The sequence below is a fragment of the Tupaia chinensis genome, unplaced genomic scaffold (assembly GCF_000334495.1).
Source record: "Tupaia chinensis unplaced genomic scaffold, TupChi_1.0 Scaffold000610_1, whole genome shotgun sequence".
NCBI classification, from domain to species: domain Eukaryota; kingdom Metazoa; phylum Chordata; class Mammalia; order Scandentia; family Tupaiidae; genus Tupaia; species Tupaia belangeri.
Genome location: NW_006160129.1, coordinates 599,357 through 626,175, shown reverse-complemented (window position 1 = coordinate 626,175; position 26,819 = coordinate 599,357). Strand labels below are relative to the sequence as shown.

At 44.1% G+C, this 26,819-nt stretch overlaps 1 protein-coding gene across 2 annotated transcripts in view; it reads right to left on the bottom strand.

The window, feature by feature from the left end:
• Window positions 1-26,819, bottom strand: part of STRIP2 (striatin interacting protein 2) — a 57,243-nt gene that overhangs the window by 15,300 nt on the left and 15,124 nt on the right. For both annotated transcript variants that reach the window (XM_006158809.3, XM_006158810.3), the window contains exons 5-18: window positions 26,198-26,318; window positions 25,354-25,422; window positions 25,046-25,152; window positions 24,203-24,330; window positions 22,564-22,767; window positions 20,868-21,103; window positions 20,557-20,622; window positions 19,792-19,855; window positions 19,152-19,223; window positions 14,532-14,606; window positions 13,749-13,846; window positions 13,172-13,298; window positions 10,261-10,361; window positions 6,374-6,440 (exon numbers count right to left, since the gene is read on the bottom strand). In XM_006158809.3, coding sequence (XP_006158871.1) covers window positions 6,374-6,440; window positions 10,261-10,361; window positions 13,172-13,298; window positions 13,749-13,846; window positions 14,532-14,606; window positions 19,152-19,223; window positions 19,792-19,855; window positions 20,557-20,622; window positions 20,868-21,103; window positions 22,564-22,767; window positions 24,203-24,330; window positions 25,046-25,152; window positions 25,354-25,422; window positions 26,198-26,318 — 1,535 coding nt within the window. The remainder of the gene's footprint in view (window positions 1-6,373; window positions 6,441-10,260; window positions 10,362-13,171; window positions 13,299-13,748; window positions 13,847-14,531; window positions 14,607-19,151; window positions 19,224-19,791; window positions 19,856-20,556; window positions 20,623-20,867; window positions 21,104-22,563; window positions 22,768-24,202; window positions 24,331-25,045; window positions 25,153-25,353; window positions 25,423-26,197; window positions 26,319-26,819) is intronic.

Genomic DNA, 26,819 nt, shown 5'->3' with positions numbered 1-26,819 from the left:
AAAAAAAAAAGAGAAGAGGATAGAGAAAGATAGCAAGTGAACAATAGAGAGGCAGGACGTTAGTGAGAAACAGATAGGGCTTATTAAACTGTTGAAGATGACGTGTATAGTATTCTCAACTGGACTGGTCTGGGAAGTATTTCATGATGGGTGAAGTCTTTTAACAAGCAAAATGAGAAATAGTGATTGACTGTTTTAAAAAATTATAATAATAATAATTATTGGGAAATGCATGGAAAAGACTTTGAATGATAAAGTGGGGAGATCGATGCCTCTGTATTGACTGACATGCATGGCATTCCCTTTTGAAAAAGCAATGGAAGTCAATGTAAAGTTATATGTAATCCAATGTAATATAAAGAAGATTATGATGATAATAAAAAAAAAATTACATGCTGCAGAAAAAAAAAAAGAAAGAAAAGGAAAAAAGATAGAAAGAATTTCAAATTTTAGGTTGGCTTTGCAACGGCAAAAATAGATTTACACAGAATTTTCCACTTTTTAAATTTTGCCCAATCTCGGGGCTGGCAGGTGGCACAGTGGTTAAGGGTGCTGGACTCGTACATGGCTGACCACAGTTCAAGTCCTGGACTTGGTGGCTTGCTTTCTCACTTTCCTTCTCTCTTTCTCTCTTACTCTGTCCCTCTCTGGTCAAATAAAAATAATAATAATAAATAAATAAAGGTTTTTTAAAAAAATAAAATAGAGAACATTTTAAAAAATTTTTTTGCCCAATTTCTGTAAGGAAAGAATAGAGGATGAAGTGATGTAATCTACATAAATTCTCCTTAGGGCTAACATAAGAAAAAAACCAACCTACCTACAACCTAACCCTATTTCACTGTACTCTAAATTACTGACCTCTAAACATTAGTACTGCATATATCTATCACAAAATAATATTTGCCTATGCTCCCAAATACATGTATGTGCACTTATAAATGCATTGTTATAATTTGCTATACATATATAGAAAATAAAAAGACATAATACATGTAGAAGATCTAGTATTTTACATCCCCCAGAGAATCACCTTGTATACTCTGCATTTCACACCACTGCTCTAAACAACCTCTCAGATGCTAAAAATCTGCAAAAGTACTGAGGCTGTTTCTACTCCCTTCCTTAGCAACCTTCTTCCAAAGACCACACCTAACTATATAATCATACATTTGCCATCCTTCATTTAAGTTTGAAATTTTATTTGATTTTTTCCCCTAGCTCAGTGGATTAAATGTGAATACAGACTTCGGAGATTTAAAAAAAAAAAAAAGTCTTCCTACACTAGGTTGGGGTGGGGAGAACTGCTCACTACATGTGTAGAGATGGCCTATTCTTTTTTAAAAATTATTTACTTAATTTTATTTATTCATTAATTTATTTTAATTTGACCAGAGAGAGAGAGAGAGAGAGAGGGAAAGTGAGAAAGAAAGCCTCTAAGTCTGGGGCTTGAACCGTGGTTGGCCATGTGGGAGTGTCTAACACCTTAACCACCACACTACCTGCTGGCCCCAGGATGGCCTATTCTAAAGCTACCCATTTTGACAAAGTGGAAAGACTTCAGAAATTATATCATTAACTTGTCTTTATTTCATGTCCATCATGCTGTATCACTGAAGTTCCAAATGAAGGTAAATTGAAATCAGTTCAAATTTAGGAAACTGGGACCAGTAGATGGAGTAAGTTTACAATGATGGAATCCTGTTTGATCATGGTTTGAGTTCCAGACTGGGTGACTTAAAATTCATGCCAGGTGTATGTGCGTGCATGCACAAAGCCACGAGAGGAGAATGGAAAAGAAGGGATTGCGGTGTGGTCATCCTTCCTGGGAGGTAATTTCTCGCTTTCTGTCTCTCTAACTCTCTGTCTCTCTGGTGAGCACATGTGCCCTATAGCAAAAACCTCTCAAAAAAAAAAAAATTAAGAAAACTGTGGGGCCAGAAGGTGGTATGGAAGTTAAGATGGCTGAAGCCCACATGGTCAGCTGCATAGTCTGAGTCCCACATCCTATGGCTTGAAAACCACACCAGATGCATGTACAAATGTGCCCAAATTCCAAGAGGAGAAAGGAGGGAAAATGACTGTCGTGTGGCCATCACCCCAGGGGGATGATTTCTCACTTTCTTTCTCACTCTGTCTTTCTCCACTGAGTACACATGTACTCAAAACATAAAAAAAATTAGAAAACTGAGAATATGAATCAAGATTACCTAACCCCAGTTATCTAGGAACCTATCTTAAGCAAATAATTAGAAATGAGGTAAAAGTTTCATGTGCAAGAATGTTGATTTTGGATTTATATAGGAAAAACAGAAATAAAAGCTCAGTAACAATAGAAAAGAATCATTAAAAAATAGTAATAGAGGGAGGGGCCAGCTGGTGGTGTGGTGGTTGAGATGCAGGACTACCCCATGGTTGACTATGGTTTGAGTGTCAGACCCAAAGACTTGAAAATCACATCGGACATGTGCGCATACATACCTAATATTCCAGGAGAAGGGATTGTGATGTGGCCATCCCCCTGGGGGGGTGATTTTTTACTTTCCCTATCACCGTCTCTCTCTGGTGAGCACACACACCCTATGGCAAAAAGAAGCAAACAAAAAATAGTAATAGAATATTATATATAGCTATTAAAAGTTATGTTCTCAAGAATGTTTAATAAAATTACATTGTGAATATTTAAATTTTACTGTCAAGTGAAACCATAAACATGTAAAGTCCTTATTTGATTAAATAATGTGTCTACATATGTGTATAAAAATATAGTAATTTCAGCAAAATATTAACAGCAGCTATATGTAGGTTGTATAACAAGGGCATTTTAATTTTCTTCCCTACAGTTTTCTGTGTTTCTCAATTTTCTGCAATAAATATATTACTTTTTTAAAAATTAGGGCTCATGCACTTGCTGGAAAGAAATCAAGGGAGAGAGGGAGGAAAAGAGGGAGACAGAGGGAAAAGAGGGAGACAGAGAGAAAAGGAGGATGGCCATGCTGAAATCCCTTCTCCCCTATTCTCCTCTCAGGATTTTGGCCATGCATGTACACACGCCTGGCATGTTTTTCAAGCCACCAGGTCTAGGACTTTAACTGTGCAGTCAGCCATGTGGCATCCCATTCTCCAACCACCATGCCACCAGCTGGCTTCCCGATTTTAGAATCAGGAAAACTTGAAATGTTATTTAAAGAAAATCTTACATACTTAAACAGACAGTACATTTTCTATGCTTGCAATTTGTGGAGCCAGGAAAAGAGGTGTCTTATTCATGTAAACATTAATAATTTGTGGAGTACAGAAATCATTAGGTTGAGGAAGCTAAAATTTATGTTGTTAAATTCAAGTGAAGGGGGAAATAAAAAGTCTGTGGTTACTAAACAATACCACCAGGTGTCACTATTGCTCCACTGAAAGGAGTGAAATACCTTAGCATGATTTGTTTTTTTTAACAGATACATGCTTTCATCTACTCTTAGATGACAATAAAGTCTTCTCAAAAGGCATAATAATCATTTAAATAATTTTATGGTTATATCACAAAAGGTCAAGGAAGAGATATGAAGTCAAGCTGGGATTGAAAATAGAGAATACATTATATCAAAGAGTAGATTCAGGCCAAAAAACTGACTTCCTCCTCTGTAATACCGTTTTTTTTTGGAGAGGTTTTTGCTATAGGGCACTTGCGCTCGCCAGACGGACAGAGACAGAGAGACAGAAAGCGATAAATCACCCCCCAGGGGGCATGGCCATGCCGCAATCCCTTCTCCTCCGTTCTCCTCTTCGTATTTTGGGCATGCATGCACACATGCCCGGTGTGAGTTTTAAGCCACCGGGTCCGGGACTTGAACCGCAGTCGACTACATGGGAGTCCAGCGACATAGCCATTACGCTAACTGCTGGTTCCTTTAATATCCTATTAATGGTAGAATTTTACTGCTACTGCGTACCACTGTTCCTGTGGAAAATGCATCCTTCCTTGTAATTCTGAATGGAAGGAATGCATGTCTCTACCCGGACTGTTATTTCCAACTGTGAGGTCTTGGCCATTATTTAACTTTTCCATCTAGAAAATAGTAATACCAACCTAACAGGGTTTATTCCAAGACTGAATATCATCTACATAAACAAGGTTAGGCAATTTATTTCCTCTATGTAGGAGTGAAAGGTTCCTAGCTCCTTTAGCCACTAAGACTAAATATAAGACAAGGAATCTTTGTCCCAGTGGTAAAAAAGGAGTTTGATTTGGTGTATCAAGACATAGGTCTTTAGACTCATGTCTAATTCAGGTCTGTCACCTGTGATGACTAGAACATGGTAAGTCACTTCATCTACTAGGCTTCATGTTCCTCATCTTTCAGTCAAATGGCCCTTAAGACCTGTCCTCCAGAAAAGAATTCTATGTTCTATAAAACCTATACCACAGAAAGTATTATTCTGCTTCTGTATAATATAATTTTCTGACTTAATATTGCATAGGTATTAAAGCTGGGGGACAAACAATTGTAGCACCCATGGGTAGCATCAATCATTTATCATTTACTGAGCTCTTCAATGTCCTAGACATGATGCTAGACTCTGAGGATATAAAAATGATGACAACACTCTCTCTTCATTCAGGGAGTTTATAGCCAAATTGAAAAACAGAATCAGATGAATAATTCCAGTGTAAGAGGATGAAGGTATAGACTGGGATATATCAGAGGAGCTGTGGCAATCAATACATAATGAGGCAGACACCTTATCTTCAATATGCTGTTGGTCAGTCAGTTTCATGGAATTCAGAGTAACTTTGAGGGGCTGAGGAACTTTCCTGATTTGCCTAGAGCTGTTTTCAGGGTAAAGAACTTATGGGGTTATCCTGTGGCCATACACTTTTTAAAATTTTGCTTTAATTTATTATAGGGCATGTGTACTTGCCAGAGAAAGAGATAGGAGAAAGAAAGAGAAAATGAGAAAGCATTCCTCCTGGGAGGATGGACATACTGCAATCCCTTTTCTTCCATTCTCTTCTCAGGGTTTTGTGCATGTATGCACACACACCCAGCGTGTTTCTCAAGTCATTGAGTCTAGGAAGGAGGACTGTGCAGGTCGCCATGTGGGATCCAGCCAACTTAACCACTTTGCCACTGGCTGAATCAACTTTTGCCTCAGACTTAGGCAAGGTATTTCCTGAAACACTCCACACTCCTCGTTCTATTTCTTAAAATTTCCCCATTTATTCATAATAGAATATGTGCACATGCACTTGAGAGAGAGATAAGCACCCTCCACAAGGTCCAGTCATATCACAATCTCCTTCCTCCAGCTTCCAGCTCACTGGATCCTGGCCACTGGTGTAGCATGCCTTGTGTGTTTCAGGCAGCCCAGGCAGGGCATTTGGTTGCCATGTGGGATCTGGCTTCTTTTGAGCAGCGCATTACCACTGGGCCACTGAGCCAACCTCACTCTTTGGTTTTATAAGCTATATGACAATGAAAAATGAAAAGCCTATAACACCACAGAAAGAAGATGGATATGGGCAATTGTGCTAGATCAGAAGAAATCCTTCCATTTGTTGGTTTATTTTTATTTATTTTTTAGAGATTTTTGCTATAGGGCACAGCACTCACTGTAGAGACAGAGAGACAGAAAGCAAGAAATCACCCCCCGGGGAGATGGCCACACCACAATCCCTTCTTTATTCTCCTCTTGGGATTTTGGGCACACACGTATACATGCCTGGCATGAGTCTTACACTGTCGGGTCTGGGACTTGAACTGCAGTCCACTACCTGGGAGTCCAGTGATGTAACTGTTATACCATCTGCTGGTCCTGCATTTATTTATTTTTAAAAAATTTTCTAGAGGGAAAATGCACTCATCAGACAGAGACAGAGAGAGAGAGAGAGCAACTGAGAAAGTATCCCCCATGGGGATAACCAGGCCTCAATCTAGTCTCCTCCATTTTGCCTTTGGGATTTGGAGCATGCACACACATGTGCCTGCATGTTTTTTAAGCCTCTGGATCCAGAACTCACACCATGCAGTTGGCCATTAGGATCTAGCTGCCTTACCCACCGAGACACCGGCTGGCCCCTCCTGGCATTTAGCAGAGATGTTCACCCGAGTTTTAGTCCTGTCATCTTTCTCATTTCCTCCTCCCCTTAGTGCTTGTTACAGGCCCTTTTCGCTTCTCTGCAAGATGTGTGTTCAGTTTTTCCAAATCTTCCTCAGCTGGGTCAGCAGCCCTAAACCCCGGCTGCCTCTGTGCTCTTGCCAATATTGATCTGACACTCTCTAACTGGGGTCTTATGGGGCTGGAGAAGAAATAAAAGAACAAATGCCAGCCTCTTCACCCGGCAGTTTCAAAGGCTACCAAATCCCCATCTGCTTACCAGACTCTCGGTAGTAAGCTCCGGCAAACCCTGGATGGTACAGCAAGGGTAGTCCAGGACCGAGATACTGTAAAATGCAGAGATAAGAACAGGCTTTAGGTAAATGGCAACAGCAGGAAATGGCTGCATGTGAAAAGGGCAAGCGTAATTTCTCTCCAGCAGGCCTCATCCATTTCTCAAATTGCTTAGTGACCTCAGCTGAAACTGAGGGCCCTGGTGCTAGGCAATTTGAGCTCCAGTCTCTTCTCCTCACAGTCATGAGAGGAACCAATGAGTTCTTTCAGGCTGGCCTCCAAACTGGCAGATGCAAAAGAGAGCAGAACGAGAGGCTCTTTTCTTCTTAGCTCTTCTTGCTTCTTTAAAGAATATGGAGACTCGAGTGTGTTTTGTGTTTCTGTATTTAAGTGCATGTGAGAATATAATTGTGCTCCCAGAGATGCTGCCCAAACCCATCCCACTTACTAACAGTCCGGGGATGTGAGGATGAAACAAAAACCCCACTTGTGTCTCTCATTAGATCTTTCTGAAAGCTGGGAGCTTTGGAGAATGATTACAGAAGCCACTCTTAAAGGAATCCTGAGACAGGGACAGCTTCCTACAGCAGGGCAGTGTAGTGGCTCGAGATGAAAATAACATCTACCCCTAAAAATAATAGTGAGGGACTGCAAGGGAGCTGTAGGCTCTGCGGCAAGCCCAAGGAAACGGGAGTGAGTTGGGAAGAAATAAGGCAGCACATGATGACAAGGACATAATCACTGAACAAATGACAGTTCTCTTTTTTTCCTCTTCTTCCTTCACTGGTGCAGTGCAGAATTTGGACTAGCTAATCTCTAATGTTCCTGGTCCCAACCTTCCATGAAACTTTTTTAAAAAAAATTGCCAGACTATGGGGGGATGGAGAGAGAGGGAGGATACGCTGCCCAATGGGCATGGTCACACTCTAATCCTTTCTCTTTCATTTCTCCACCCTGCTGGGATTTGGGTAACACACACTCACATGCACCCCAAACATTTTTCAAGCTGTCAGGGCTGGGATTCAAAACACATGGTTGGCCATGTTGAGCCAGATCCCCTCACCACTAGGCAATAGGGCCAGTTCCCATGAGAATTTGTTTTTAAATAATAATTTTTTATTTAGCTTTATTTATTTATTTGTTTTAATTTGCCCAGAGAGAGAAAGAGTGAATGAGAGAGAGATAGAGAGAGAGGGAAAGTGAGAAAGCAAGCTGCCAGGTCTGGGACTCAAACCACGGTTAGCCTTGTAGGAGTCCAGAGCCCTTAACCACCATGCCATCTGCCGGCTCCAATATAAAAATTCTTGGCTGGTTCATCCATCTATCTCTCCAGCTCTCACTGACAAAGCCCATGGCAAAGTAGGTGCTGGCGACCAGGCAATGGGGGTGGAAATCAAAGGTGGATTTGATCCAGTCTCATGAATCAAATTCTAGCCTAAGGGGGCATAAAATAAATGTACAAGTATCTACAATATCTAAGTTGTAAGAGCCATGAGGTAACTGTGCAGTTACAAGTTGACAGTGCTTCAAGCTCTCAGGGATTTTTCAAAAGTAAAATCTGTAAGGAATCTGTCTTGCCCGGGCCAACCTGGGCAAAAAGGTGTAGTTTGTGCCTACCACTCTTCCAACTCCAAGTTTGACCCTATTGGGTCATCTGTCCCTCCTCTTCCAGGCCCATGGGTACAAGAGGTGCATTCAGTTCCTGCACCCCATACCCCCTGTCACAGCTGATTGATCCAAGTGTGACCCTCTCACCCTGGGAGTCTGGAGCAGGATTGAGAGTCATTTGTCTCAGGTGGCATTGTGACATGTTTAGCTGGTATGGATGGGCATATTTCACCACATGGCCTGAGAAGCAGACAAATTTACCAGTGAGAGAGGGAAGTGGAGCAGAAATCCAGAGTCCTGATGTGTACAGATGGAGGAAGAGGGCCTCCTGGGCAACCCAAAATGAGGACCACCTCTGAGGCCTAGTGCTGCATCTCTGTCTCAGGTCAGGACAGCAAATGACTCATTTCACTCAAAGAAACTTCTCGCTCTGTTTGAGTCTGATCCAGCTGATTTGGTTACTCATAACCAAGAGCATTGACACAGGCACCTGCAGGCAGCTGGAGCCCTGATAAGGCCTGACCTGCACTTCCTTCCATTTTCCCTGGTAACCCAACTAGCATATGCCAAACACCATTTTAAGGGAGTCAGTGCACAGGTCTCCAAGTAATTAGGCAAAATCCCGTTCTCCAATGCCTCCCCCAAAAGAGAGTGTTTAAAGCACTCTCACATATACTAATCTTACCACATGCTTATATAAAGCTCTAGGATATAGCCAGAGGATGCATTCTCATTTTAAAGATAAAAATACTGTAGCTCAGAGAAACCAAGTGTCTTGCTTGTGATTACATAGCCAGCAAATGGCAGATCCAGGTCAGGAATTCAGGTCTCATGACTTCAGGTTCTGCTGGGGGGTGGGGGTGGGGGGGCTAAACTACATATAAATAGGCCGGCTCTCCACGGAGGAATTTCAAGCAGTACTGACAAACTGGCAAGGCCACATCTCCCAGCCTCTCCCTCTCCAGTCACCCCAAATAAGAGCTGAGCCCTCTCACTTTCACTTTAGGAACTTTGCCTCTGGTAAATGAATTCTGGTAACCCTATTGACTAACACTCTTTTAGTTATTATAACACTAGCAAACTAAAGGACAAGGAACTACTCTGTAATCCCCAAGTCCCCACTTGGCTAGAGGAGTGCAAAGTAATTTGTACCATATTATTCACAGAGAAGACGTTCTGATCCTGCCTCCAGTGTTTATTTAAGGGGTCTCACTGGCTGGCATGTTAATTATCAGCAAGTCAATTAACCTGTCCAAATGTGTTTCCTAATTGGTAAAATGAGAATAAAATTTGTTTTAATACCTCTTAGCACTGCTAAGGAGATTGAATTACATAATGAATATGAAAATACCTCAGTTTAAAAATACAAATTGATCTACCTAAGTAAGGATCTAATATTCACCTTCAGTTACAAATTTATGTAATACTTTACAGTTTATGAAGCAGTATTTGCTCCAATTTATGATTTATACTAAGATTAGGTAGCCAGACAAGCAGGCTGTTTCACAAAAAACATCTGGATCCTTTTTCACAGAACTGAAACTTCATCACTGCAGCTTCATTTCTTTAAGTCATGACACTTTTCAGTTTTCAAAACTATTAAAACACAAATGCTTCTGTGATGAGATCAAGCCATATACTACATCAGCTGACATTTCAGAAAATTAAATTTAACGCTGACAGCTCTAATACAGAAAGGATTACAGACCAGGGACACCAGGAGAACTAAATGACTCAAGAGACCATGAAATTTTTTCTTAACCATCCCATGCCTCTTGAAATAAACGTGTCCAGAGTCCATACCTGTTTTTGGCAGTGATGTAGGACAAGATATTTTGATTGAAGAACTTCAGGATCAAGGGGATGCAGTTGGCAAATACCAAATGTTGCGATACATATTCAAACTGAAGCAAAAAAACAAAGAAAGGGCTGCTTATTTGGGAGAGAACAGAATGTATATAAAAAAGAGAGAAAGAGAGAGGGGGATGGAAGTACAAATCGAATATCCATTCCTAAGAATATCTACGGTCCAGCCCAGCTGCAGTGGTGCAGTTCTGCATTCTGAGGCCACATGGGAAGCCTGAATTCAATTCCTGGCTCAACTTGAAGGCTAAGAGCAGTGGCACACTTGTAGTCCCGCACCTGTATTTGGGAGGCTGAGGTAAGAGGATAGCAACACAGTGAGACCCTGCTTTATTATTTGACCATGAAATTTTTTCTTAACCATCCCATGCCTCTTGAAATAAACGTGTCCAGAGTCCATACCTGTTTTTGGCAGTGATGTAGGACAAGATATTTTGATTGAAGAACTTCAGGATCAAGGGGATGCAGTTGGCAAATACCAAATGTTGCGATACATATTCAAACTGAAGCAAAAAAACAAAGAAAGGGCTGCTTATTTGGGAGAGAACAGAATGTATATAAAAAAGAGAGAAAGAGAGAGGGGGATGGAAGTACAAATCGAATATCCATTCCTAAGAATATCTACGGTCCAGCCCAGCTGCAGTGGTGCAGTTCTGCATTCTGAGGCCACATGGGAAGCCTGAATTCAATTCCTGGCTCAACTTGAAGGCTAAGAGCAGTGGCACACTTGTAGTCCCGCACCTGTATTTGGGAGGCTGAGGTAAGAGGATAGCAACCACGTGAGACCCTGCTTTATTATTTGAAAAAAAAAAAAAAAAGGCAAATTAAAATAACTTTAAAAAGAACAATACTGTGTCCTCTTGGTTATCAATCTTCCTGTCTGGGATATAGGGAGATCATCTTTAGCCAGACCATTCTATATGGAGGGGGACAATCTGCAGTGTATGCTGTAAACTCCTGAGCAAAAGCACAAAACACACCAAAAAGAAAACCCCACTTCAAATGCATAGAAAGAATTACTGTGAGATTTGTCCTTGAGCTCAACAGGAAGGGAAAGCTCCCTGAGGAGTTGTTTTCCATACCAAACCTCTGGCTCGCCATGTTTCAGCTGTGATTGACATAACAGGGACAGGTGCAGCCAACTCCTGACAACTGCCGGCATCACTCAGGACTGGGATGGCATACAGTAACCAGATAAACCACTGGAATGTGGACTCCAGCTGCAGTCTGTCTAGTATACCATATTATCTCTAGTACTCAGAATATCAGCAAGCATTTTAATGAATGAATAAACAAGACCTCTTTAGGCAGCAGACACTGGATTGAGAAAAAGTCCAAGATTTCTTGCATAGGCTAACATGGTAGATCGACTTTGTTTTCTTGAACCTGAATAGGGTTTGTGTATGAAAGACTTAGTGGGGTAGTGGTCATTAACAGCAGTGACCAGGTGTGATGTCATCCTAGGATTCTGCCCACAATATACCGAGAAGTACCAGTTTGTCTTAAGATCTAGAACCTTGGGTGCTAGAAAAGTAGAGAAATGAAGTTGAAAAAAAGCAGAGAACTGTGGTGCTTAAAAACTGCCTACCTCCTCTCAATTACCAAAAATTAGCCCTGGCAGCAAGCTAAACTGCCCTCTGCAGCTCTAACACAGAAAGAGTAGGTGGTTAGAGGTGGGGAGTTAGCTGGTGCCATGACCACTTCCCTCTCTTGCTCAATATTTTCTCCCGGGAAGCTGACCCAGGGTATTTCCCAAAGCCTCAGACACAGAGCCAATACATGCCCACTATTAAGTGGTGGAAAACTGTTTCCAGTTTGAGATGTGCCTGTAATCCTGTCAGAATTCACTGATGCTGATGCACTGGCAAGGCCCATGAAGCCACCTACCTGTCCAGCTATCAATCCACATACTGCCTAGCAAGAGAAGCAGACATAAATACACATCACAGTTCTTTGTTCTCTTTCCACTAGGAACACTTTTTCCTGCCCATCTCTGCCTCTCCCATCCCCACTGCTGATCAGCACACGTAAGCACAAGTCTGAGCACCCAGAGCACTCTAACTCACCCACAGAAGTCTTTGAATACAATGAAATGGAGAAAAATCTTGGCTGTGTAGAGCCATTGACACAAACCCTACAGGGGCCTTCCTGTATTCCCAAACCTACTCTTCTATCAGCAAGCTTGGATCAGACTTCTTAGGAGAAAAATGGAGCAGCGTATCTGGACAGGAAGGAAAAGCCTTGCTCTCCTCCCTGTGGTCTCCCCATAGACAGGAAGTAGTCATTCACTGTCCCCATTTTGTCCATGTATTTTCACATACAGGATCAAACCCAAACACTAACAGTGAACAATGCCTTCATGGGTAAGCAGGTTCTTAATCTTTCTTAGCCTTGGTTTCCTCATCTAGCAAACAGGGAATAAGACCTACCTTATACAGTTGGGAGAACTATAAGAGGTCCCACACAAGGTTAACAGAGTGGCGGGCACACTGCAGGCACACAGCAATGTATGCTATTACATACATTATCATCTGCTCCTGCTGACCACTCCAGGTTCATGTATCACCTGGCCATCCCCATTTCTCCTGACCCAGGCAGAACTCCAGTAACATTTATTAACAGTTTCCAAAGGAACTTAGCTCTCTCCTCTTTGAACTTTCACATCTGAACTTTTCTGCTTGAAATGCTTCTGTCCTCCTTCCCTGACAAGTCCCACATCTTAACTAACCTGTTTCTTTAAGATTCAGGTTAGAAGTCACTTCTTCACCTTAAGTTGAGTTAGGTATTTTCATAGCAGCCAGTGCTTACCTGTATCACAGCACTTATCATTCCATAATTGGCTTTGTACCAGCGTCCTATTCCATAATTGGCTTTGTACCAGCGTCCTTTACGAGAATTCAAGGTGCTTAACAGCTTGAACTATGCCTTGTTCAGAATTGTATTTCAAATGTCAGGAAAGTGCTTCGCATACAGAGAAGTATGGTCAACATAGTTTCCCCCCATTTTAGTGAAATGTTTGAATTCTATCTTCTATTGTTTTAAAACTGGCTGGAGATATTCTCAAAAAGCTAGAGTCTTACCTATAACCCTGGGATAATGTTCAAAGAACACAGAGGTCTATATCTTTCTTCCCCCATCGTACTCCATACCCTAAGCATGAACTCATGTAAGAGGTAGCTGGATTCCCTGAGCAAGGACAAAGAAAAGGCTGAAAGGTGTTCGATGGGACTCCAAAGGCCCTTACACCCCTCCTTTGGGAGATGGGGCCTGGAGAACAACCAAGACTCATGGAGAAATACCCCTCACTCCTCACCTGGTAGATATGGTTGAGTTTGAAGTGTTTGAGGAGTAGCAGGAGCAGGGCAGAGATACTCTTTACAATGATCTCCTTGTGCCTGTTCACATCGATGCCCAGCTTCATGCTCTGGAGAACAGTGATGCTACAGTGGGGAGAGGAGAGGTCAGTGAAGAGAATGAGCTTTGAGAGAGGCCTACAAGGACCCAGATATTTGGGTCAGATACAATGCATATGAGAGCCAAACTTGGGAACTCTGAAATTCTGTGCTGGGGAAACCTCTGGAGATCCAGTGTTGATCCTGTCTGGAGAAAAGCTCCACTGATCTCTATTTCTATCCATTTCTTTCAGTAAGCTTGCCCTTTGGCAATGTCCACTCACATACCTGGGCAGCCAGTCCTGGGTACTGCTGTCACCCTCCAGACCCTCAGTTCTGAGCTAAAAAGAGCATAGCAGAGAGCTCTGCAGGGGAGAGTGATGGGGGAGGGGACACCCCTTTGGAGACAATCCTGCTAATGTTAACAAGTTGGGGCAGGGATGAGAGAAGCCCTGCAGACAAGACCGCATCCAGCAGCAGCCCAGCTGAAGCACTCACGGCATCTCCTCAGGCAGGACATCTGCCAGGATATTGATAGAGTCTGTCTTAGCCTTGGAGGTGGGGGCTGCAGCCAGCAAAATCTTAAGCAGAGCGATCTAGGAAGTAGAAAAGGAAGAAATCCACCCCTGTCCATGCCACTCAGCAAGGAGGTGATTTCCCCCCATCTCACCAGCCCTATGAAAAGTATCTTAAAGCCTTTCTTGAAGTCTTCCCTCGATGACCAGCTCTCCCTAGCAACCAGAGAGCATGCAGTTTTCCAGACTGGAGGGCCTTGCCTGTGAGGCTGAGGCGGGAGCCAGAAAGGGGCCCATAGGCTGTTCTGCTTCAGCACTGCTCTTTCCAGAGGGGAGGATGGAAGGAGCAGAGTGGGGTAAGGGGCAATGTGTAGGAATAAGGTAGGAGGGACAAGCCGAAGGTTTTCCACTCAGTAGTGTAACCCTGATCAGCAGCATCTTTACCACTCCTAGCCTGAGCCTATCTAGGACATGACAGACCACAAATCTCAGAGGGTTTCCGACACTTTCCTAGGAGGAGAGTCCTAAAGCATCTTGTGTAGAGATTCCCACCACCTTCTCTACCCCTTTCAAAGAAAGACTGGGGAAAATAGATCATCAGAGGAACCCCAAGGAAAGCTCAGAATTCTAGTATGTCAGAGAATGTCTTGCCAAAGGGACAAAGGCTAAGGAAATAAGCTCAAATGATGAAGATCTCAGGTCGAAGTGGCTCTCACCTGTCTGACCTCACAACAGAGAAGGGCAATTTGGGCCCAATTCTCCTTACCATGTACTGGGGGAGGCTGTACAGCATGCCCTGGTAGAGGATTTCACACGGCGTCTCTGGTACCACCTCTTCCCCCTATGGTAGGAAACTCACAGTTTGCCCAGGCCACTTTTCAGGTGACCAGAAGCTACGATTTCCTGGTTCTGAGGAACAGTATGAAAAGTGCAGAGTCAGATCTAGCTTTTTTTTTTGAGAGGTTTTTGCTATAGGGTGTGTGTGCTCACCAGAAAGACAGAGAGAGACAGAGAGACAGAAAGCGAGAAATCATCCCCCAGGGGAGGGATGGCCATGCTGCAATCCCTTCTCCTCCATTCTCCTCTCGAGATCTTGGGCACGCACACACATGTGTCTGGTGTGAATTTAAGCCACCGGGTCCAGGATTCTAACTGTGGTCGACTACATAGGAGTCCAGTGACATAGCCATTATGCCAACTGCTGTTCCCCAAGATCTAGGTTTCTATTCTAGCTGTGTTCATGACTTACTATATGACCTTGGAAAAGTCACCTTCCCACTCTGAGTCCTAGTTTCCATTTCCTTTTCAGTAAGATCAGTAGGCTGGTCGAGATGATCTCCGAGAGCTCTCCTAGTTCTGATGATTGGTGATTCTGGCTTTCCCATTATTTGACTCAAACCAGAACTCTTTCTGTGTTACATGCTGGATCAGGAGTCAGAACTCCAACCTGGGTGTTGGTTCAGACCACTGCTTTGCTGGACATATAAGGAGGAGGACCACTCTGGACACATGGGTGCTCAGCTCAGGCTGCAGGTACACCTGGGACACTGGAACAGACACCTCACACAGAGACATTGCCCATGGTGTCAATCTGAAGCCAACTAGCACTCTAGAATGCTCCGTAAGCCCAGAAAGAGAAGCAGGTAGCTCAAGAGCGATAGTTAATAAGGGAGATGGGTATTGTAGGGCCCAGTCAGACAGGAAGAAGTATTAGCAGGGAAGTTTCTAGGTACATGGAAACTATTTTCTTCTCCTCACTATTAACCCCTGTAATATCACTTTTTCTTTTTCTTTTTTTTTTTTAAACTAAAGGGTGCATGCACATGCTGGAGAGACACAGAGAGAGGGATAGAAAGCAAGAAATCACCCCCTGGGGGGGTACAGCCATGCCACAATCCCTTTTCCTCCATTCTCCTGTTGGGATTTTGGGCACACATGTATGTGTGCCCAGTGTGAGTTTGAAGCTATTGGGTCTGGGACTCAAACCATGGTTGACTACATGGGAATCCAGTGATGTAATCATCATGCCATCTGCTCGCCCCTCACTTTTTCATTTCTGACCAGTCCCCTCAAGCACAACTCTGTGTCCTTTTATTTTTTTGTTCAGGTTTTTGCCACAGAGCACGTGTGGTCGCTGAAGTGAAACAGAACAAGACAGTGAGAAGGAAAGTGAGAAATCACCCCTCTGGGGGGATGGCCATGCCACAATCCCTTCTTCTTCACTCTCCCTTCAGGATTTGAGCACTCACATACATGTGTCCCACAAATTTTCCAAGCTGTTGGGTCTGGGATTCAAACCGCAGTCGGCCATGTGGGAGTTTGGAGCATTAAGCACCATGCCACCTACTGGTCCCATCTTGGTCCTCTTGATGACCTCAACTTAGCCCTTTATCTAAGTGGTGAGGCAGCAGTCTCAGGTGCTCAAGAAGTTGCACAGGCCACTGCCATCTTTGGTCAATGCAGTCCTACCTGTAAGTCCCCTTTCTTACAGGGCAAGGGCCACTGCCCTGAGACCCTGAAGGAGGCCAAAGTAACCAGGCCTCTTCCATCCCACACAACTCAGCTATGGCTGAAATGAACACAAGTCTTAAGTAAGCATTCACAGAGTCTGGCAATTTTGTACCTTCTTACCTCTCTTCAAACAACTCTCTCATCCCAGAACCTTGCAATACTTGCTAAGCTTACCTCATACTTCATGGAGAAAAGAGAAACAATCAGCGCACTTTCATCTTTTCTCTCTCTTTCTATTTTTTTTTGGAGAGGTTTTCGCTATAGGGTGTGTGCGCTCGCCAGACAGAGAGAGACATAGAGACAGAAAGCGAGAAATCACTCCCCGGGGATTCACGGCACAATCCCTTCTCCTCCATTCTCCTCTTGGGATCTTGGGCACGCACGCACATGCGCCCAGCATGACTTTTAAGCCACTGGGTCTGGGACGCGAACTGCAGTCAACTACGTGGGAGTCCAGCGACATAGCCATTATGCTAACTGCTGGTTCCCAGCGCACTTTCATCTTAACATCAACTCCACTGAAGAATGTCTTCCTTCCTTCTTGACATGAAGGATGAACTGCCTGTGCTTCTATCAAAGGCCAATCCTCCATTCGTGCTGAGGATCCCACACCCTTCTGCTATGTCAAATTCATCAGTCCTATAATTACCTCCTCTCCTGGACCATTTCATCTTTTTTTTTCCTTCTCAAATTTTGTTCTTTATTCATGATAGAGAGCATGTGCGTACATGTGAGAGTCAAACAGAGAGAACACCCTCCATGTGGCCTGGGTCCCCCACTGTGATCCCCCCTCCTCTTGTCCTCCAGCCCATCAGATCTGGGGCACCTGCATACACACCCCTCTGGGCATGTTTCATGCTGACCATGCTGAGGATTCAAGTCAGTTGCCATGTGGAATCTCCTTTGAGCTGTGTTACCACTGTGCCATGGAGCCAGCACAGGATCATTTCTTTTATAAAAACATACCTCTAATATAAAATATCTTCCCTCTTCCCTCCACACAGCCCTTTAGTATCATCGCCTTTCTTCTCATCTCTTAGCAACAAAACTTTCTGTATTTACTTTGTTTCTGTGGTGTATGCATGTGTGTGTGAGTGCATGAGGGAGTGTTTTAGACAAGGTCTTACTGTACAATCCTCTTGCCTCAACTTCCCAAGTACTGGGACTACAGGCAGCACCAACATATCAGGCTTTTTATGTTGGGCTAGCAATCCAACTCAGGCCTCCCATAGGGTCTTAGACTTCCTTTATAGCAAGACTTCCTTTCTTGATATTCCTTTTCCTTCCTTTCTTTTCTTTTAAAAAAAAGTTTGCTAGAAAGCATGTGTGCTCATCAGAGAGAGACAGGAGAAAGTGAGAAAGCACCAGAGGGTACTTTCTTTCTGGATTATGGGCGTACTCATACATGCACCTGGCAAGTTTTCTGAACTGCCAGGTTTTGGACTCGAACCACCAGTTGAGTCAGCACTCAAACCATAACCAGCTCCCCCGACATTCTTTTTCAGTACACTTCACTGAGGCTTTCTTTGCTTTCTTTCCTCTCAACACTTTACCACCTACCACTTCACTTGAGGTAACTCTTATCAAGCTCACGAGTTACCTGCATTTGCCCAATCCGGTGGGCACCTCAGTTCTTATCACAATTCATCTGTCAGCAGCTATTTGACCCATCCAAAGTACTCCTTGAAAATTCTTGCCTTAGTTTTTTGCTAACACAATCTTCTGGATTTCCTCCCTCTTCATTGAGTATTTTTCTTTTTTTAAAATTAGTTAATTTTTAATTGACATACTGAGTGTTTTTCTTACTCATCTCTTCTTGGCTCCTCTCCTGATTCATTTCACCCTCAGGGCTCTGTCCTGAGTTCCATCCTCTTCTCTGTCTCTACTTCTTGCCTAAGGTAACTTGGCCAGCTCTATGGCTTTTGACACTGTAATCCAATGACTTCAAATTTATTTCCTGAAGCCAGCTCTCTCCCTAGAACTCTGCCACTTATCTGATTACCTAGCAATTCCACATGGGTATATAATGGGTATCTAAAATTTAGCATGACCAGAACAGCTCTTGATATTCTTCCTCACAGTAGCAAATGGTACTTATTCTCGATTCTTCTGATTGCCTCTTAATCCACATCCAATTGAACTACAAGTCGTATCAGGCACACCTCCAAAATAGAATGTAAATTGGCACTTTTTCCTGTCTTCATAATTACTACCCCAGTCCAGGTCACTATCATCTCTCACCTTGACTATTTTTAGAGCTTTCTACTTGATCTGTTTGCTTCTATTCTTTCCTGGTCCAATCTTTACACAGTAGCTAATAAACCAATGTCAGTCCCCTGCTTAAAAATCTCCAGAGGCTTCCTTCTTGTCCTGTGAATCACCTTCAAGCCCCTACCCTTGCTTATAGGTCTCACACAAAGTGGCCCTCTCTCTGACTCCACCTCTATGATCCTGGCCTTTGCCCCTATGCTCTGGCTACATGGGCCTTCACTCACTACCTCTAACACACTGAGCTTGCTCTCTTCTTGTTAAGGCTGTTCCTTCCACTTGGAATGCTCTTTCCTGTACTTCAGATTTTGGCTTAAATGTCACAGTCTACCTACCCTGTCTGCCCAATCTAAAGTTTACTGATGCTTCTATCATGTCATCCTATTTATATTTTCTTGCTTATCTAACATTCTCGGAAAGTCTTGTTTACTTAATTAGTTATTATTTTTCTTCCTCAGTTTTACTATATCATAAAAGCAGGGACCTTGTCTTGCCCGGCAGAGCACCCAAAGGGCCCAATAAGCTGAATGAATACATGCACACATGCTCTGGGACATGCGCACAGATTTCTTTCCGTGTTCCTCCTGTGTATATCCCTTTAGCTCACCAGAGACATGGGACACTTCTCCAGCTCTTCCTCATTCTTGATCTGCACATCTGCGATGGAGATATATTTGTGCTGGCAAAGATAAGAAGACCTCAATAAGGCTTGAGTGTCTCGATCACATGTGTACCAGCCTTTTATTTAACTTCCCCAAAGACAAGGAAATGTTCTGGGTCTGTCATCCAAATAGACATGAACTCTTTGAAGACAGGAGTCCTATTCATCCTGAATTATCAGCACTGAGCAAAGTGCTTCACATGCAATGTTTGTTTATTCCATGTTTCTATATTGTTGAAGAGCAGCAATTACTTAAGCATTTACCTTTGAATTAAGTTCACAGGGAAGCCTAAAACAGGTCTTGCCCCTGGCCCACTGGCCTAAGGGCTTGGATACATGTGTATGTATATACAGAGTGATGGCTCTATTCCCTTTGGGTTCACACATTATGGATGTAGCATGTCTCTACTCAGTCTTGGGCCTTCAGAAATTAGTGGGAATGTGGGAAGAGAAAAAGAAAAAGAAAGGAAGCAAGAGTAGGAAGAGAGAGTGAAGGATGACAAGTGTGGGAAGAGAGAGAGAAGAGAGAAAAGAATAAGATGAAGAAAGGAGAGCATTTTTATCCATCTGACTCCTCCCCGGTCACCTGCTTAAGGGTCTTCACACTCTCATGGATGGGCCTGGGTAATCCAACCAATGTATCTGTGTCCCTGTGAAAAGGCAGATGCACCAGATCATTCAAAAGTACAAATAACTACAAATACCCCCTAGAAACACATAGGCCATGCCACTTGTGATTGGCCATGTTGGCCATGCCAACATCTTCCTCTGGAAGCTTCTGGTTCCCCCATCATTGTTTCAGAACACAAAAAGGACAATGACACCTAGAAGTGCTCCTGAAAATTAGGAGATCTGTATAGTTTCTTGGGGACTTACTTGGTGGTAAGTTCCTATTTAAAAGGGATTGTAGCCCAACAACCCTTTTAACAGTGATACTCCAGTAATAAAGTCTTCTTAGTTTTGTAGAAGCCAGTGGAGGGATTTGTGAGACAGGAGAAATGGGGAAGATGGGATCTGTCCTGATCCTGTCTCTTCACAGAGTTTCAGCCCATTAGCACAGGAAGGGTCCTTAAGGACCATCTAATCCAATACCCTCATGAGGAAATTGAGACCAAAGAGGGAAGTGACTTATTGCTCAAGGTTCAACACCTGGCTAAGAACGCAACAATTCTTTAAGGAAACTGGAAAGAACCCCAAAAAAGAATTCAAAACAGTCACTGGGATTTTCCCACAACCTGATGGCTCTAGGTTGCCTTATGACTGTGAGGCAACATCCCTCATTCTGAGCCACCTGTTCCAGCAGGCCCCTAGGAACCACTCTAGAACCAGTTCTAACCAACCAGTCACTTACTGCCCCAGTGTGAAGCCAATGAACTTGTTCCTGCTCATCTCCAAGAAGTGCTCAATGTCCTTTTGTCTGAGAGGATGGTGAAGTGACCAATGCCGAAAAGGGAAGAAAAGCAAACCTTGAGAGACAGAACCATTCTGGGCTCCTATCCCGCCTACGGGAGGATTGGAACAGTGAGGCATGACAACAGTCAACAGAGGGAACTTCAAACCCAGGTGTTCTGACTGCCAGACCAGCTTGACAAACCTTAAATCCATAGACTACTCCACCCTTGGGCCTTCGATGATTAAAATCCCTGATGCTATAAAACCTACCTGACTTTTGGGGCCCAGGGCAGGCCCTTGGGAAAGGCCACCCGCTCAGCGGAGAGGGGTGCCTGCGAGGGTGGAGGTGGCACCAAAGGGTCTTGCTCTAGCAAGTCTAACTCTCCATCTAAGGTTCGTTCTCCATCACCAGAAGAATCCTCTTCCTCCTCTGTAGCTGGCTCCTCACTCTTGAAGAGATCCCTTTCATTGTAGATGTCCAGGCTGTCCTGCTTAGTGAGCAATTGCTGAACGAAGAGAGGAAAGGGAAAGTACACAGAGATCTGATTCTGGGCTTCTTTGTCTGAGGCAACTCCCTTCCCACAGGCTTCTAGACTTCAGGGAATATGGAGCAGAGCCCAACTTTAGTGAGAACACCCCATTCTCCACCTCAATCCAACTATCCCCACCCATTGGGCCCAATTTAAGAATAAGCAGATCTCACATAACCATGCCAATGGACAGGAAACTGAGCATAGGTAATCCCAAAGTCATAGTTACTTAGCTTTCAGAAAGCACTGATGCCCCCCCCCTTTTTTTTTTTTTTGCCAGTACTTTCCTTCCTAATTATGCTCTGCTTAGGTGAACATTCAATTAGTTTGCCTTCTGTGAGCATATACCAGCTGGCTGACTGAGGAAGAAGAGGACAGAAGCTTGCTGCTAGGCAGAGGGAAGCGAGTTTGGAATTTTAAATCTTGTTGCAGAAGAAAAAAGATTGGACAGAAATAGGCCAAAAAGTTAACAGTGACTGCCTCTGGTTGTTAAGATTGTGGGTGATGTTTCTTTTCTCCCTTCATCACATTTTTATATGTGTTCCAAATTTTCTACAGTGAGTAAGCATTACAAGTTTTATAAAACAAAAAATAAAGGTTAAGGCCCAGCTGCAGAGGTGCAGATGGTAGGGTGCTGTTGTGTGATGCTGGAGTCATGTGGGAAGGTTCCCGGTACAGATCCCAGGTTGACATGAACATGCCAGGTGCACCCAGGGGCATGACCATGATCCTGACTGACTAGAAGGCTGAGGTGGGGCGTAGAATCACCATTTGGCATGACCTTGTTGAGAATTCTTGTCTATGTCTCGCTCTCTCTTCATGAAAGAAATAAACTTTAATAAAAAGGATTAAAATCAGACTGCAGATAATGGTGAACAGAAAAGTAGGTCAGGTAGGTGAGTTCATGGGAGTGTGGTCAGATCTCAGAGAAACCTGTCATTCTGACCTTTTCAGAATCTTTAGAATACTAGAACCCTAACCAGTCACCTCTCAAATATAAGCTTTTGGATACAGGACCAGATAAGAGAGTGGCTGGCTCAAAGTAAACTTTCCTGCTGTCAAGAAAATGGTAATGGGTTTCATCCCAAGTACATGGATTTTTCTGGAGCTTGGTTTAGGCACCTTGGGTCCCTATCCCCAGAATTCTACCCTAACTATTGTTCCAGAGGCTAAGGAACTCCAGGCGCTGAGGTCTAGGCAAATGACCCTGTAGCAAGCCATGGCTATGTGATGTGATATCATATTGTTAGCTCAGAAGCTGATCAGCTGCGGGGGGACTGAGTTCCAATTATAGACCTCTAAGGTTTCAGGTTAGTCACAGGGCAACCTTGGGCAGGGTGAGCCAGATCATTTACTGCCCTTTCCTACCATATCCAGAGTAGCTTAGAATCTTGGCTAGTTGGCATCACAACACCACTGTCTGCTTTAGTTCATACCCTTCGAGAACCACGCCGGCCTCGCAGCTTGGAGGGTGGTGGAGCCAGCTGAGACTCGCCAAGGTCGAGAGTGTAAGAGGGAGGGGAGGCAGCACGCATGCTCTTCACCACCTGGATACTGTCCTCAGCCAGTGGAGGCAGGCCCAGTTCTGCCCGCTTCTGCACTTTGAGAGCCTGCAGATGCTCAAATCCACCAAGGGTAAACTAAGGAGTGCACAGAAAACGTTCAGAGAAGAGGGAGTAAGGTTAAAGAAACATGAATGGAGAGAAAGAGCCACAACCTACGGTCCCCTCAGAGCTCTTCTCCTTCATAAGGAAGTAACAAAACAAAAAGGGTCAAATGTGGTTACATCCCCAATTGAGGAGCTTAGGGGCAAGATAAAATGTTATTTCCTGACCCAGAGCTGGAAATGTCACAAGTTAGGAAAGGGACTCTTGAGGACTTCCACTAAAAAAAAAAAAAACACAAAAAACAAAACAAAACAACAACAACAAAAACCAGGAAATTGGGGCCAGCAGGTGGTGTGGTGGTTAAGGAGCAGGACTCCCACATGGTCAACTGTGGTTCAAGTCCCAGACCCAGTGGCTTGAAAATCATGCCAGGCACATGTGTGTGCATACCCAAAATTCTGTGAGGAGAATGGAGGAAAAAGCACTACAGCTTGACCATCCCCCCAGGGGATGATTTTTCACTTTCCCACTCCCTTTGTCTCTGTCCAATGAACACATGTGCCCTATGGCAAAAACCTAAATCAAAACAAAATAAGAAATTATCTCCCTTTAGAAGGAGCACACAGGTAACTATAAAGGCCCAGAGTCACTCAATTGGAGAATATGTTCAGCCAGCCCTGTGGGATGAGAGCCAGAGATGAAAAACCAAATCGAATAATTAGTAACAAAACTGAAACCACATACTTGCAAGGACTTCATTTGTATAGAGCAAAGCTTCTATCTGGAGGGGCATTAGACCTTCCCAAGTACATGGATTTTTTTTTTTTTTTTTAGTTTTTTTGCTATAGAGCACATAGGCTAACTGGGGAGAGACAGAGAAAGAGAGAGGGAAAGTGAGAAATCACCCCCCCCCCCAACACACACACACACCCAGGGGTGATGGCTATACTGCAATCCCTTCTCCTTCATTCTCTTCTTGGGATTTTGGGCATGCACACACAAGTACCTGGTGTGATTCTCAAGCCATCAGGTATGGAACTTGAACTTCAGATTGCCATGTGGGAGTCCAGCACCTTAACCACCAAACCACCCACTTGTCTCATCCCCAGTGTTTTACAGCTAGTGAAATTGAGGCACAGAGAGGTGCCCAAGGTTGTTCAGTATGAGCCGAGCTCAGATCTCCCTACTGCCAGACAGTATTTTGTCCACAAAACATTAGCTTCATCAGGACAAAGTACCATTGACTCAGGGAGTGGCATCTTCTATCCATTTGACAGAAACAGGTAACTGACTTTGACAGAGAACAGCTGATGCCTCTAGGATACCCTCGTTGTCCGTCCTTGTTAGCTGATGACCAACAGCTGCCCTTTTCTGCTGCCTGGCTCCGGCCTCCTAGAATCAGACTAGAAAAAACTGAGGTGGCAAAATGCATTGTTGATCTGATGAGATGAGGGGACCAACCACTCACCATGACCACCTTCCAGAGCAGAAGCAGGACCTTCTTTATGGGGAAGTGGGGGGCCAGGCCGCTGCAGAATTTGGTAACCATGGAGAAGAGCAGAAGGGCAAAAGGCTCCTCATTATGCACAGAGAAGCCTGGTGGGTGTGGAGAGAGGCAAGTGAGAAAGTGAGGATGAGATAGCTGAAAACCTGCCCCTGTAATCCGGATTCTGGACACACTAAGGAAGGCATTCACCTCTCCTGAAGAATTCCAGAGTACTTGGTCCTAAGAAGGAGGCTTAAATAGCCTCCAGAGGGAAGCCCTTCAAGGGCAGGAAGGGAGGTATGAAGGTGAAAGGACTTAGTCCCCACAGCCTAGGGCAATGCTTTGGGGTGGATGTCCAACTAGAAGTAACAGTAATAACAATGCTGCTTTCTGGCTGAAGGACTCAATGTATTTCATGGATCACATCTCACTTTCCCACACCAACAATGTATTTTAAAACTCCTATAGGCCTTCATGTCTTATCTCTGACAGGTGACCACACCACTTTACATCTGAACAGAGGCTCAGTTTTCAAGGTGACTCACCCATTTTTTCATGTGGGATTCCTGATAGAATGGGAAAGGGACGATAATCCCATTTTATAACCATGGAAACCAAAGCACAGAGAAGTTATATGACTAGGAGCTCATAGACATAAGGGGACAATCAGGGCTGGCCCTCATGCCTGCAACAAAGTATCTCTGTCCTAAAAGGATGTTAATATTTTTTTAGAAAGGACTGTTTTCCTCTCCTAGGCAGATGCTCTGCTTCCCCCTCCCCCCATCAGTACCCCATTTCCACCCTTCCTCAAGGGCCTCTTCTTACTCAGTTCGGTGCGGAAGGTCTCTCGGGCTGTCCTCCACCTACTGGGATCTGTCTCTTTCTCGAAGCGGATGTTTTCCACCATTAGGTACATGACACTCAGCAGCACCCTGGTTTACAGAAGGGTCACAAGAGGCTCCTAGTTCCCAGCCTGTAGTCAGAGACCTCAGGGATGGTCTCTATAGGAGACCAACCCAATAAGATTAACTAGGGGGCAACTTCCTAGTGATCTGGGTCATGTGGGATTTGGGGAAAGGGTAGCTCAGTGCTAATCATTCCTCTGCTTCAAGACTATAGTTAACCCCACTCACCGGAGCTCTGTGCTATCAGCGATAGAGACAGCTGGTTTCCGAAGGGCACTGCCACAGGCCTGGCTGTTGCTGCCAAGGAGAGGAGGGAGAAAACAGGAACATGTAAGGCCTCTTTCCTCTCTGGGCTCCCACTTATCACAGATATAAACATAAGAACCTACCACTCCCTAGTTACGTAGTCGCTGATGAAACTGGCCTAAGGTAAAGAAGCCCATAGAATTTCCCTGTCCCTTCAGGAATCCTTTATGTATGGTGAAGACAGTTAGGGCAGCTGGGTGGTATCCTCTCCTCTTATAGTTTCCACTAGGCCTAGTAGTGTGCTGGATACAAAATATACTAGGCAACACCTACCAAATAATAAAGCAATTTATTGAAACTGAGACAAAATGAGGAGTCACCATAGCAGTAGTAGTAGATAAGGCCACCTCTAGAGCAATATTTTTCCCATAAGAGAAAAAATTGGGCCCAACAACAGGAATAGGTCCTGTCCCTCTAGGGTCTTGTTCAGGTAAAGATTTTTCCTCATGGGTCCCAGAGTTAGGCTGGGCTGACGAGATGCCCAGATAGAAAGAGAATCCACCCAGGATAGGCCCCAGAAGTCCAGGATTGAAGCTATCAGTGGGGCAGAAGACGGTGCTGAACACAACCTCAGGGAGGGAGGACAGAGTATCAGTGACCATGATTGAATGGAGGGGCATTGTAAATGAACTTTGGAACTTTGGACTGAGGTGTGAGTAGATCCATCTCCTCACAGGGGTCTCTACTGTGAGGGAATCAGCATCGAACATGAGGACTCTTCAAGGAAGAGAGTTATCTAAAGCAGCCCTCCCCTAAGGCTTCTCACTCGATTTCCATGTGGAGTAGCTCCAGGAAGGCCGAGAAGGTCCCCATCTGATAGAGCAGGAAGCAGTTGTACCTGGACCAGTGGAGCACATCGACTTCTGAATCACATTCCCCAAAAGTGCCTAAAGGACCAGACAGTTGCCGTAAGGGTTGAGGGGGTGTAGGTATCCTAGTTCTTTCCACCCTGTCCCATAATCTCAAGATTTTCCTCTAATACCCTACCCAATAAGTAGGCTAACAGAGGTAGGGCAGAGCCTCCCAAGAACTTCCTGGAATCAGTCAGAGAAGAAGAAAGGCAGCCTCCAGGGTTAGCTCCAATGTATGTATCAACAGTTTGACTTAAGTTTAGGTTCCCCTAGAAGCAGATGCTGAGATAAGTAACGATTCAAGTACAAGTAGTTTATTTGGAAGTTGATCTAAGAAATCAACAGTTGAGAAGTGGGAAAGTGAGATAGGGAAGATAGGGCAGCCAGAGGAGTTTAGTCCCAGAGAAAGCTCTGGCAATAATATAAAACACACAGCTCAGAGTTATCCCATCCAAGAGGGGCGAAGCAGTCAAGCTACTCATCCACTAGCACCTGTCAGTTATTGGATGAGGGATGCTGGACTCAGTAATTCCCTCC